Genomic DNA, 12,837 nt, shown 5'->3' on the forward strand with positions numbered 1-12,837 from the left:
GCCGCTGGTGTGAATACCATTAAATTTCAGGGACCAGGGCCTATCCCCAGAGGACAAGCTGAAATCAGCACGTTGAGCAGGCTACCACGCGTGCGCCAATCTGTCAGTGTTGGGTTCAGTGCATGCACAGTGGCTCTGCACAGCCAGCCTCCTGAGTGCTGGCCAGCTCAATCGCCAGCCAGCCCCACGACCCCCACAATGACAGTTCTGTGCCCCTGCCTCACCCCTCCCCCCCCAATCGCTGGCCACCACCGCACCGCCCCCCCGACCATTCTTGGGCCCAGCTTTGGACACCCCCCACCCCAAAACGCCCCCTTCACTCCAGTGAAAGGGGAGGCAATCAACAGGGTGGGAGATACTAAGTAATCTCAAATGACATTATAGGGCATAGACAAGATAAACATCATTAACAGATACTTTGAGATTTGTAGTGTTTAAACATTTGGATTGGCAGGACAGATGGCAGTGTTTTTTTTTCCTGTTTCTTTGCAAGATAAGCATTCTGTGCCATAAGGTAAAAGCCATTACTCACATCTGTAGCTCCCTTTAAAAAAGAGAGAATGAAAAACAGAAAAAAAGGTACATCTCTCAGATAGAAAAGGGAGTTGACAAGACAGGAACCACATAAACAGGGATGCAGCTTACCTGCTCACCCTTATGGTCTACAGAAAAAATGTGTTTTGTGTGTGTGTTTGTTGGGAGGGGGGGCGGTGTGGAATGGTGGTGGTGGAGAAAACACAAGTTCTAACTATATAATTCACTAAATCTATCAAACAGGAAGACTTCCAATTTTAGGATACTTTTAACTGGTTTAGATAAATAGTTCAAATTATTGACAGAACATTCAATTATCTAATAATTCATTATCCCTGAATATAACTGGTGTCATTTTTAAGGTATCTTCCCCAAAGTTGCTCATATCCTGAAATAACTGCCTAGATCCAGGGTTGTTAATTTAAAAACATCCAATCCCTACCCTGGTCAAATGTTTACCGGATGGGAACAGCATGAGATTTGTCAGAAAGTTGTGCAAGATAAAAGCAAATCAATCAATCTTGAGTTTTCAAATATATTTGAAACTTTGTTTTAGGAACGAAAATTTAAAATTAATTGAATGTTCATTAAGATCATGTTGCAGATATCTAAAGACTGTCTAGAAAAGCACATGGAAATGACAAAATACATACGTTCAGGCTCCCCTGGCTCTTTGCCAAACAGCTGGCTAATCGTAACACCTCTGAAAGCAATCACATTTGCAATCATGTCTTTTGACTTCCTGAGGTCATCAATATGAACAGACTGCCACGGGTCTAATAAGAGATAGAAGTTTTATAGTCATGACTTACTGCTATTTACTTTTACTTCAAATGACAGGGCTGCATTTTGATTAAATGTTACATAAGCGAAGTACAGAATGCACATTAACCCTAAATCGCTTCTCATAATTTATAATTTCAAAGTAGCCATTGGATGTTGTAATAGCTTACTAGGATATCATTATGAATAATATAGAATCATACAGCGCATAAGAGGCCTTTTTGCACCGACACGTATAAAACACCTAACCTCCTAGCACTTGGTCCATAGCCTTCATCGTTATGTCATGCCAAGCGCTCATCCACATACTTTTTAAAGGATGTGAGGCAACTCATCATTCTCACCCTCCCAGGCAGCACATTCCAGACTGTCACCACCCTCTGGCAAAAAAAAAGGTTTTCCCCAAACCTGTCCCTCATCTTGAATTTTTGGCCCTTCGTGACTGAACCTTCAACTAAGGGGAAATGCTGCTCTTTATCCACTCTATCCATGTCCCTCATTGTCTTGTACACCTTGATCATGTCACCCCTCAATCTTCTCTGCTCCAATGAAAATAAGCCAAGCCTATCCAACCTCCAACCTCTCTTCATAACTTAAATGTTCCCACCCTGGCTGCATCCTGGTGAATCTCCTCTGCACCCTCTCCAGTGTAATCACATCCTTCCAATAACATAGCAATCAGAACTGTACACAGTACTCTAGCTGTGGCCTCACCAAAGTTCTATGCAACTCCAACATGACTTCCCTGCTTTGTAATCTATATCTTAATTGATAAAGGCAAGCATCCCATATGCCTTTTTCACCATCCCACTGACATGTCCTTCCACCTTCAGAGATCTATGGACAAACAGGTCAAAGTCCCTTTGTTCCACAGAACTTCCTAGTGTCATGTCATTCATTAAATGCTTTATTGTCAAATTACTCCATTCAAACTGTACCACCTCACACTTTTCAGGGTTAAATTCCATCTGGTTACCTAAACTCAGTAGCTCAACAGTAACTGGAACTATTGCCTTTTAGAATAAACCCACTTATCTGCATCAACAACCCGCCATTGTTGAAGAAAACTCCTCACAGCGTGAGGGACCCGGATTCAATTCCCAGCTTGGGTCATTGTCTGTGCGGTGTCTGCACATTCGCCCCATGTGTGCGTGTGTTTCTTTTGGGCGCTCCAGTTTCCTCCCACAATCCAAAATACATGCTAGTTAGGTGCACTGGCTATGCTAAATTCTCCCTCAGGTCGGACGTTTACCCCACGCCCACCCCGATTTTGGGAATGGGCGAGGCTCGGAGAACGGCATTCGCCGTTGGCCTCGGGTGGGATCGTATGAATCTTGGCTGGACGTGCCGGTAGAATTGCATCCTTAGTGTATCTGAACAGACGCGCCCGAGTGTGGCGACTAAGGGGTTTTTCACAGTAACTTTATTGCAACGTTAATGTAAGCCCACTTGTGACACTAATAAATAAATTTTAAACTTTGCTTACACAATGAACCAATCCAACTGATATATTAAGCAACCATTTGCAACATTTTCTATAAAAGGATGGGCAACTCTTCCTCCAACTCCCACTCCTGCCAAATGTCTCCATTTGGGAAAAGTAAAAGAGCAGTTTACCATGAGGGAAGGGCACAATAAGAAATCTCACAACACCAGGTTGAAGTCCAACAGGTTTATTTGGTACCACGAGTTTTCGGAGCACTGCTCCTTCATCACTCAACTGATGAAGGAGCAGTGCTCTGAAAGGTCGTGATACCAAATGAACCTGCTGGACTTTAACCTGGTGTTGAGAGACTTCTTATTGTGCTCACCCCAGTCCAACGCCAGCATTGCCACATCATATGAAGGAACAGCAATGGTGGACTCGATGATCTGTGAACATCACAGTGGTTGGTCGAGTGAAACAATTCTCCAACACATTCTTGAAGATCTTGTCTAAAGATCTTCTAAAGAAGCACTCCTGGATATCTTATAGGGCAAATCATGGTAATTTGATTAAGAGCCTCTGGATTTAACAATCTAGCCAAGCCCATATTTTAAAACTTGCTACAATAATGTTCCAAATAAATTAATTCAATAAGAATCGATGGCATTAGCACAAGATATTGTAAATAATTGAATGCAGACTCATCAGTAATGTCACTTCAAACCAGGAATTATAAATGCATGAAGAAGGAAAAAAAAAAAATCAAACTGTGGGAAAATAATCTAATTTCTTTACCTCCATGAAATCCTACGTATGTTGATCCACCTTCCATTCTTGGTAATTTAATGATGAAGTATACATAAACTGTCCAATCATTACTTTTGTTTTTATTGATTTCATTTATAGTTGAATACCTACCAAAAGAGCAAGGTATTGTTATAATACGACTTGTTATAATACAGGTACAAACTGAGTAATCTTTCATTCATTAAAATTTCTTGTGTGCATGCATGCAATGATTTTGATATCAATGTGCCAATTTTTTTGTGAAATGATTGTTCTTGAAATCTAGAATTTCTTGGATTACGGCCTGTGTGGAGTTTGCACATTCTCCCCGTATCTGCATGGGTTTCCACCGGATGCTCCGATTTCCTCCCACGGTCGAATGGATATGCTGGATAGGTGCATTAACCTGAACAGGCGCTGAAGTATGGTGACTAGGGGAATTTCACAGTAACTTTACTACAAGGTTAATGTAAGCCTTACTTGTGACTAATAAAAAAAACTTTAAATTATGAGATCATCTCTGCACAGATAACGTAATGGCTGCACCTGCAAAATATTAACTGCACTTCCAGCAATACATAATCCCAGTATTCAGTATCAGGTGATCATATGATTGTATTAAGTGATACACACTCAGGAAGAAAATCCAAGTTCCCATTACTAAATCAGTTTTTATAAAGAAGATGTCTATGACCAAATCTTGATGAAATTTGGAAACAGAATTAAACTGCGGGCTGTGTCACAGGTTAATACTCACTGAATGAGTTGCTTACCTGGCCAAATTTGTACTAAAGTCTCTTGGGACAAAACTAACCAGGTTAGCACACTCTCCAACTTTTGGTCATTTGAGCTTTCTGTCTCAACTCAATACGACAGCCATCCATTGTTGTCTCTCATTTCTCCCCAGTCTTCTCATACATTTTCTCTGAGCAGATCTTGTCCATGAGATCCACCTTTCTGGAAATTCCATTCACTATTAACATGCTGATTATCAATTTCTTTTGGTGGTTCTTGTGCTAGCTGACATTGCAATTGATTTTCCGCTCTCCCAGTCGAAACCAGAATCATTAAAAACAAATCTTCAACCGCACTCTCCTTGCAAACTCTTCAAAAGCATTCTCCTTGCAAACTACCATATAATCACTAAACTTTTCTCTCAAAGTTCTTGAACCTGCTGTCACTTTCCAAACCGATGTCCATCTTTCCAAATAAACTTCATGTTTAATTCTTTGTTTCTATCCCACAATGACAACTTCAACAATTAAGGTGCATTAGCCTGCTTCATGCTTCTTGACCCTTTACATGGGTCAGATCAGTCTGCATTGTCCAGATCAGTAGCACCGACCTTTACTTGGATCCATTCTTGCCACTTGATCATGGTCAGAGCATCTCCATCTAGGACACTGTTGCCTGTCTTAATCATATCCCCCTTTGCTTCTTCAATTAGAAAAGGCAACATTACCAGCAGTCATGGGATTAGCTTTCTATATACAAAGAAAATCATAAGAGATTTATATTATGAGGGGCCCCCCCCTCTCCATAGTACAAATCTTTTCTGATTTTCTTTGCCCTTAGCTCTGACAAAGGGTCAATCAGACTTGAAACGTTGGCCCTATTCTCTCTCCATAGATGCTGTCAAACCTGCTGAGATTTTCCTGCATTTTCGGTTTTTGATATTATTGTGTTTGATTCTCTCCACAATCTCACCCCCTCCCCACCTCTGTAAATTCCTCTAGCCTTAAATACAGCCTGAACCCTGATACTTTCTTCTCTTCTTGTATGTTCTCATTCCCTTTATTGTACCACAGTTGCCTAGGCTCATGCTCTAAGTCCATCTTCTCCCCCTCCTTTCTTTAAGGTACTCCTTAAAAGCAATGTAGTTGTGCATCATCACTGCATGATGATTTTAGCAAATTAGAATTTAGGGACTTTTCACTCGTTCATTAAAATATAAAAGGTATACATTAATCCTCAAGAAAGGAAGTTGTAATGCTTTGCAAATGTAGTAACAATACTACAGAACAGAAGAGCCCATAACTAGATTGATGCTCTTTTAATTCATATTAAAGGCAGAAAAATAAAGAGAGTATGAGTGAGGAGAGAAAGCAGGGACGATACTCACTTTGCAGAAGCAATCACATTTGCACTTTGTGAACTGTTTTCAAAGTCTGTTTGTACAAGCAAGATTTTGTTTCCTTGGCTGGAATCAACACAGTGCCTAGAGACAAAGAAAATAAGTCAGGACATTTAACAAGGTCACCATTTTGCTTACATTTGAACAATGAGGAAGCAAGAATGAAGAAGGTCTTCCCTTGGAGTTAACTGATGACTTACACTATTTTTTGTGGTAGGATGTTTATTGTCTACTGGAGAAATGAGAGGGGTAAACTTTGAATACAACTGACCCAGATAACAGCCTATAATAAGTAAACAGCAGGCAGCCATTTATCTACCACCAAATATTTTAGGACATGTTTTTACTGCTTGCTTACTCATCAGAAATACGATATTTTGAGGTACTCTGTATATTACATCAATTCACCAAACATCAAAACAATTATTTCATTTAAAAAACAACAATATATTTCATACAAGTTTGGACTGTAGAGGAGGGATATGGGTGTGAACTATTGGCATACAGGGTTACAAGTAGATATTGCAATAACATTGAAAGACAATTTATTGTCTGTCATGTTTTGAGCAAGAGACAGACAACCACAACCAGTATCTTAAAAGTCAAACCAGGCCAGTTAAAAACAACTTTTGAAAGAATATAATTCTGAAAATTTGGAATCCATTCCACATTTTGACTGAGGTGTTTAAAAGGGGAATAATTACTTAAGGGTACTAGGAGATCTTGTGGCACAGTAGGTAGTATCCTTGCCTCTGAGCCAGAAGCTCTGGATTCGAGTCCTACCCCAGGACACGATGGCCAAGGAGGTGTATTTGTAATGAGGTCAAGCAGGTTGAGAACGTCAATTTTTACAGCCTGAAAAATAAGCCAATGGCTGGCAGTAAGAATGGGAAAGGCTACTGATCAGCTACAAGATAAGCCCCATGGTGACAGACTAGCAACCTGTTCTGGGAATTACTAGATATGGAAACATATAAAAGTCTGCCTTAGCGCACCACTAGATCCGGGAAGACAATAGAAGATTAAGGTCGCTAAAGGCGTGGGAATTTTGATTAAAAAAATTAGATTTGCTAAACTAAAATAGTACAGCAGGTCTGATTGGATGAATGTTCTATTCCTATTGGCCTATAGGGCATTTTTACATTCTGAAGACCCTATCCTAACAAGAAAACTGGTAATTTAAATTATTGTAATAAAAAAGCAATATCTGGACTAAATTTAAAAGTTCAATGTCTTCAGAATACAACTTGTGCTTTGTGACACTGGCAAAAAAAATAGCTATTTGCTGTTGGCACTCATTGAAGGCAATTGTTAATCAGTAGGTAACAGTTAAACAATTTAACATGCGAGCACTAGCTGAAAACAAACCTTATTTTCTTCAGAAATGAATGTTCTGTGTCAAATTGCTGCAGCGAGAAACAGAAGACAGTCTGAATACTCTCACTCACTTCTCTTTGCAGAAACTCAATATCAGAAGCTGTTAGAAGCCGTGAATAAGTTGTAACCTGAAACAAAGAATAGACAGTTCGTTGACCACAGATGAGAATACAGTGAACATCACAACTGTATCTTAACAAATAATCTACAATTAACAAAGTAGATTTCTGTACTTTTAACACCAGCTGTGGCATTGCTAGGCAAGACTGAAATTGCAACTTTATACCAAATTGTCAACATGACTACAGTTAAAAAGATAGGTAAACAGAAACCTCAAGCGTTATATAAAGACATTTAATTAAAAATTAAACTTGTAGACAAGGATTAAAAGGATTCAAATGTTTTAGCCTGCCTGAGAAATCAATCAAGTGATAAGGGGAACTTACTATATCAAATCTGTATTATAGTTAGACCAAGAGATTGTAATCCAATATTTGACATATTTCTAAGCTATTGCAATAACATAGCATATTTTTATCATTACATGTTGCTTACCTCAGTGAAAACTGCCCAACATTGAACTCTGGATTTGGTGTGAGAATGGATGAAATCTGCCAGGGAATCGTGATGCTGGTTTGCAAAATACTTCTGCATGACCATGTCAGCTTGATATGCAGGAAATTCAGAACTGGTTAAACGGACCACAGAATCTGGGGTGGCACAGTTCAACAATACCCACTGCGCTTCTTTGAGAATTTCCTCCCAATAACCTTCAGTCTGCTTCAACTTTTGAGTCACTTGTGAAACAACCGATGCACAGGTGTCAGAGTGATAGCCCACAAACACATCAGATGGACTGTATTGCTGCTGCCTTCCATGGCTTGAAACATTCCTGGGTTTGGCTGCTGTGAAAGTTTGCACCCATTGCTTCAGCTGTTTTACAATATCCCTTTGATCTTTATCGAGAATTGTATTGATATCAAGGTAATGCTTCTCGAGCCTATTGATAAGTGGAATTGGAAACTCATTGTAGACCACCTCCTTCTCCTCTATAACTATCAGTCTAAAATCTGGGTGGACTCTGCATTTGACTCTATGAGTCCCCAAACCCAAATCCACATACTTCTGTCCTCCAAGGTAGACATAATATTGATTCAATGCATCATAAAGACTTTCATAAAGATTCTGTAGATTTAATAGAACAACCGTCTGTCCAGTTTCCATGCAAATCTTTACACGGTTGATGTTTCTGCAAATCTGAGTATATTCTTGATCTTTGGGAAAACTGGACCCAAAGATTATTTCAGGCTGCTGCTTTCTGGAGAAAAACATCTGCTGAAGTATTTGAAGAGCTGCATAGTTTTTGGTTAGAATGAGCAAGTATCGACATTCACTGTCACGAGAATCTGCATAGATGTTTTGACTGATCAGTTTCAATGTGTCAATGCTATCATGGGAGGCATTCTTGAGTACAGACTTGAAAATGTCCATAACATCAACATCATCGCTTCCACTAAAATTACGCAGTACAATTTCCACTAGCTGCTCTGGGGTTGGTTCTGATTTGGTGATTTTTGAAAGTGAAAAGACCATTTTTATTAAGCTGTAATAGTCACGGAGTCCAAAAAACTCTTTGCTTTGCTTTTTACAAATAGCTAGATAAGCTTCTGCAAAGCTCACAAACAAACCAAGCACCTTTTTCTGTATCATATCATCAGAAGAACAGATCCCTTTGGCACTTTCAATCAGTTCTTTTTTGTCAGGATCCCCTCGTGACACAAAAATTCCTCTATTCATTTTAGCAGGATCCAGAGCCCAGTTGGATATTCCAATGAAGCCAACTTTTTTATGTTTCAGGGGGTCATCATCGATACATCCATCTTCCAGAAGTGGATGAAGGGTTTTCAGTGGCATTTTTGGAGAATCTTCAGCGAGGCCAATTTCATCCAAGACAACGACTGAAACATATTCATCAAGGTTCTTCCCTTCTTGAAAGCGAGCACACTGCTTAAATGTATTAATGATTCCGTCAGGCGTGGAATGAGGACTGCACTGAAATGACACTAGATGAATCTGCTTTAGGTCTTTATACAAGTCAGAATGAGCTGCTTGACCCTGCATGGCATCTGCCACTATTGTTTTTGCAAGGGACTTCGAACTGCCAGGCTTTCCAACCAGGAACAATGGGATTTTAAGTTCAATACAAACGACCATCATGAAAACATTTTCCTTCAAAGCTGCATTTTTTGCAATCGTGTTTCGCAATGGTGCACCACTCAACAGAAGATCTTGAAGGAGCACGAGCTGCTCCAAAAATTTGGCAGTATTATTGAACGGTGCAGGGAGATGTCGGCAGATGACTTTCCGATAGGCGTTCTTCTTTTCCAAACATGCATGATAACAAACTCCGAGCGCCAACACTAAGCACCAAATAACATCATTGTTCAATGCAAGGGATGCATTCCTATTGGGTTTATCTTGTAAGAATTGGTTCAATTTGTTCATCAGCGTCTGGTGATGCTTGTAAAACCAAACAAACACTTTCATGCACCTCTCCACATCGCGAAGGCTTACAAAACTGCACTCATCTTGCTGGTGTCTCATGAAATGTTGTGAAGCTGACAAAACATTCACTATGCATTTAATATTGGTAGAGGGAACCGAAATGGACTCAGTCAGCCTTTGAACAATTTGCTGGATGTACATCCTCTCAGTGGCATCATTAAGTTGCCCAAAATCCCACACTAATGGTATCATACTTGGTGGCAAAGCTTGTACACGGTAAACAAGTTGCCGCAAAGGAATAGATCCCAGTTTATCTTCTGTATCATCTGCTCGAACACGATAGCCTAGCCCAGCTGACTCTAAACGCTTTATCATTTCATCTGTATGTTTTCTATAGGGATTGCAGGCTGCTATTATCTGCAAACCTGTACTGAGGCTTAAAGGTTCCCCTTCAATCATCTGATCACAAAGAACTTCCTTAATGCAGCTAACAGCTTCAGTTGTATTGGCCTCATCGAAAAATAGAATGGTGTCAAAGTCAAAATTTTCCTTGTTACATGTGGCAAGAGCTTCTGCATCTTTAATTTTTGAATAGATCATGTCTGCAGTTGTTCCTCCATGAACTTTCACTAGTTTCATGTTCTCAGTGTTGGCACCAGCTTTCCGCAGCTCACATAAGAACTTGATCAGCCTGGTCTTGCCACAGCCAGTCTCGCCCATGATAATCACGGGAATGCCACACCTAAAACGCATGTGAATCGCAAGAATTTTTAAAATATTATCCGTAGTGAGTTCATAGGTTTCATCAGGGTCCATTGGCCACTGAATGCCCAATACCGTGCAAAGACGCTCAATCTTTTCACTACGTGGAAGCTGGTCAAAATCGACGTTGAACGGGACTCTCTGGAGGACTAAACCTCGGTACAATTCACAGGTCATGATATTTGGTTTAATAATCTTGCCATTTGATGGATTTATAGCATCAATCCCACCTTGGCCATTTTCTTGGAGGTGGAAACCAATAAAAGTCATTGATGTATGGTCATCATTAAAAAAAATGTACGGATGTGATTCTGATTCCCAACTTTTTCTTACAAGAAATGGTGCAAGATCTTCTTCTTTAACACCCTCTAGGTTAATGGCGTCCCTTCCTGGGCTCTGGTCTGAGATACTTAGAGACGGTGTTGCAAAATCTCTGGCCATCAAAATCATGAAATTAACAACAAAAGTTTTGAATCCTTGCAGAGTATCTCTGATAAAATTAAAGTCACAAAACACAGAGGTTTCACAGTCCTTCAGCTGCAGGTTAAGGAAGCAAGCAAAATTCCGCAGTTCAGACCAAGATGGATCCATCACCCCACAATAGATCAAAAACAGCTGAAGGCACTCCACATGGCTGCCTTCAATAGTTCCCTCCTGGTAACTAAAGGTATCCAAGTCTTCTTGGTTTTTGAATCTTCTGAGATACTGATATGGCCTTTGAAATGCCTCACTCTGAAATTCTTCATCATCCACAAGAGGATCAATGTCATTGCACGTCAGATTTTCAGATCTTCTTACTTCCTGTTCAAGTACTTCTTTCGGTGGTCTACAATATACTTTGGGGAAAATATCTAGAAAGTCGTGTTTTGGCACCTGGACTCCCTGAAATTTAAAAACAGATAATTGGATCAGAACATTATTCTGAATTGCTAAGTCTAAGCGCTCTACTGCTTTTTCCTCATGCTCATTTTTTTCATTAGCAACACAACACCAAGACATCAAGAACAGTTTAATTATATTATTGTATTCAGTCGCTTAGTATTTCAGAACTTGCTGAACTGAGACATGGGTTGACATTTTTCACCTTGCACTTATCAGAACAATTGCAAAAAAGCTAAATTTCAAAGTGAGCAATAATTTATACTGCATGAGGAAAAAAAAGATCCTTGCTGTTTGGCAGGTTGATTCTGATTGGTTGAGGCTTTGCCCTGAAGAATGCACCAGGGAACTACTGTCCTCCATTTCAATTCATAGCGAGGGGGATTGAATATAAAAGTAGGGAGGTCTTGCTGCAGCTGTATAGGGCATTGGTGAGGCCGCAGCTGGAGTACTGTGTGCAGTTTTGGGCGCCGCACCTGCGCAAGGATATTTTGGCCCTGGAGGGAGTGCAGAGGAGGTTTACTAGGCTGATACCGGAGTTGAGGGGATTGAGCTATGAGGAGAGGCTGAATAAACTAGGCTTGTACTCGTTAGAGTTTAGAAGAATGAGGGGAGATCTCATTGAGACGTATAAGATGATGTATGGGATGGATAGGATAGAGGTGGAGAGACTCTTCCCGCTCAAAAAAGACAGTAGGACTAGGGGGCACAGCCTCAAGATAAAGGGGAGGCGGTTTAGAACGGAGTTGAGGAGGAACTTCTTCACTCAAAGGGTGGTGAATCTCTGGAATTCTCTGCCCGTTGAAGTGGTGGAGGCTGCCTCGCTAAATATTTTTAAGAAGCAGGTTGATGGGTTCTTGATAAGAGAGGGGATTAAGGGTTATGGGGAGAGGGCAGGAAAGTGGAACTGAGCCACGACAGATCAGCCATGATCTTATTGAATGGCGGGGCAGGCTCGAAGGGCTAGATGGCCTACTCCTGCTCCTATTTCTTATGTTCTTATGTTCTAATTCCAATTCTCTTCCAGCATCTAGCAATGCATTAAGGCATTTTTGCATCTGTTCTGGACAGAGTAGTGAAGAAGGCATTCAGCATGCTTGGTTTCATTGGACAGAACATTGAATACAGGAGTTGGGATGTCTTGTTGACATTGTACAAAATATTGGTATGGCTACCTTGGAATACTGTGTGTAGTTCTGTTAACCCTATTATAGAAAGGATATTATTAAATTAGAAAGAGTGTAGAAAAGATTTACGAGGATGCTACCAGAACTTGATGGTTTGAGTTATAAGGAGAGGCTGCATACACTGGCACTTTCTTCCCCGAAGTGTAGGAGGCGTAGGGGTGATCTTATGGAAGTCTATAAAATAATGAGGTGCACAGCTAGATAGTCAATACCTTTTCCCAAAGGTAGACAAGTCTAAAACTAGAGGGCATAGGTTTAAGGTGAGAGGGGAGAGATACAAATGGTTCCAGAGAGACAATTTTTTCACACAGAGGGTGGTGAGTGCCTGGGACAAAGTGCTAGAGGTAGCAGCAGAGGCAGGTACAATTTTGTCTTTTAAATGGCATTTAGACAGTTACATGTCTAAGATGGGTATAGAGGGATATGGGCCAAATTTAGGCAATTGGGACTAGCTTAAGGGTTTA

At 40.4% G+C, this 12,837-nt stretch overlaps 1 protein-coding gene across 1 annotated transcript in view; it reads right to left on the bottom strand.

Annotated features, from left to right (window-relative positions):
* The window catches only part of LOC145356640 (E3 ubiquitin-protein ligase rnf213-alpha-like), a 168,548-nt gene that overhangs the window by 56,216 nt on the left and 99,495 nt on the right, over positions 1–12,837 (bottom strand). The window contains exons 29-33 of the mRNA XM_080209486.1: positions 7,596–11,189; positions 7,032–7,168; positions 5,652–5,747; positions 3,539–3,657; positions 1,188–1,310 (exon numbers count right to left, since the gene is read on the bottom strand). Coding sequence (XP_080065612.1) covers positions 1,188–1,310; positions 3,539–3,657; positions 5,652–5,747; positions 7,032–7,168; positions 7,596–11,189 — 4,069 coding nt within the window. The remainder of the gene's footprint in view (positions 1–1,187; positions 1,311–3,538; positions 3,658–5,651; positions 5,748–7,031; positions 7,169–7,595; positions 11,190–12,837) is intronic.

Source organism: Carcharhinus amblyrhynchos, chromosome 21 (genome assembly GCF_965287045.1).
Source record: "Carcharhinus amblyrhynchos chromosome 21, sCarAmb.v2.hapA, whole genome shotgun sequence".
Classification (NCBI taxonomy): domain Eukaryota; kingdom Metazoa; phylum Chordata; class Chondrichthyes; order Carcharhiniformes; family Carcharhinidae; genus Carcharhinus; species Carcharhinus amblyrhynchos.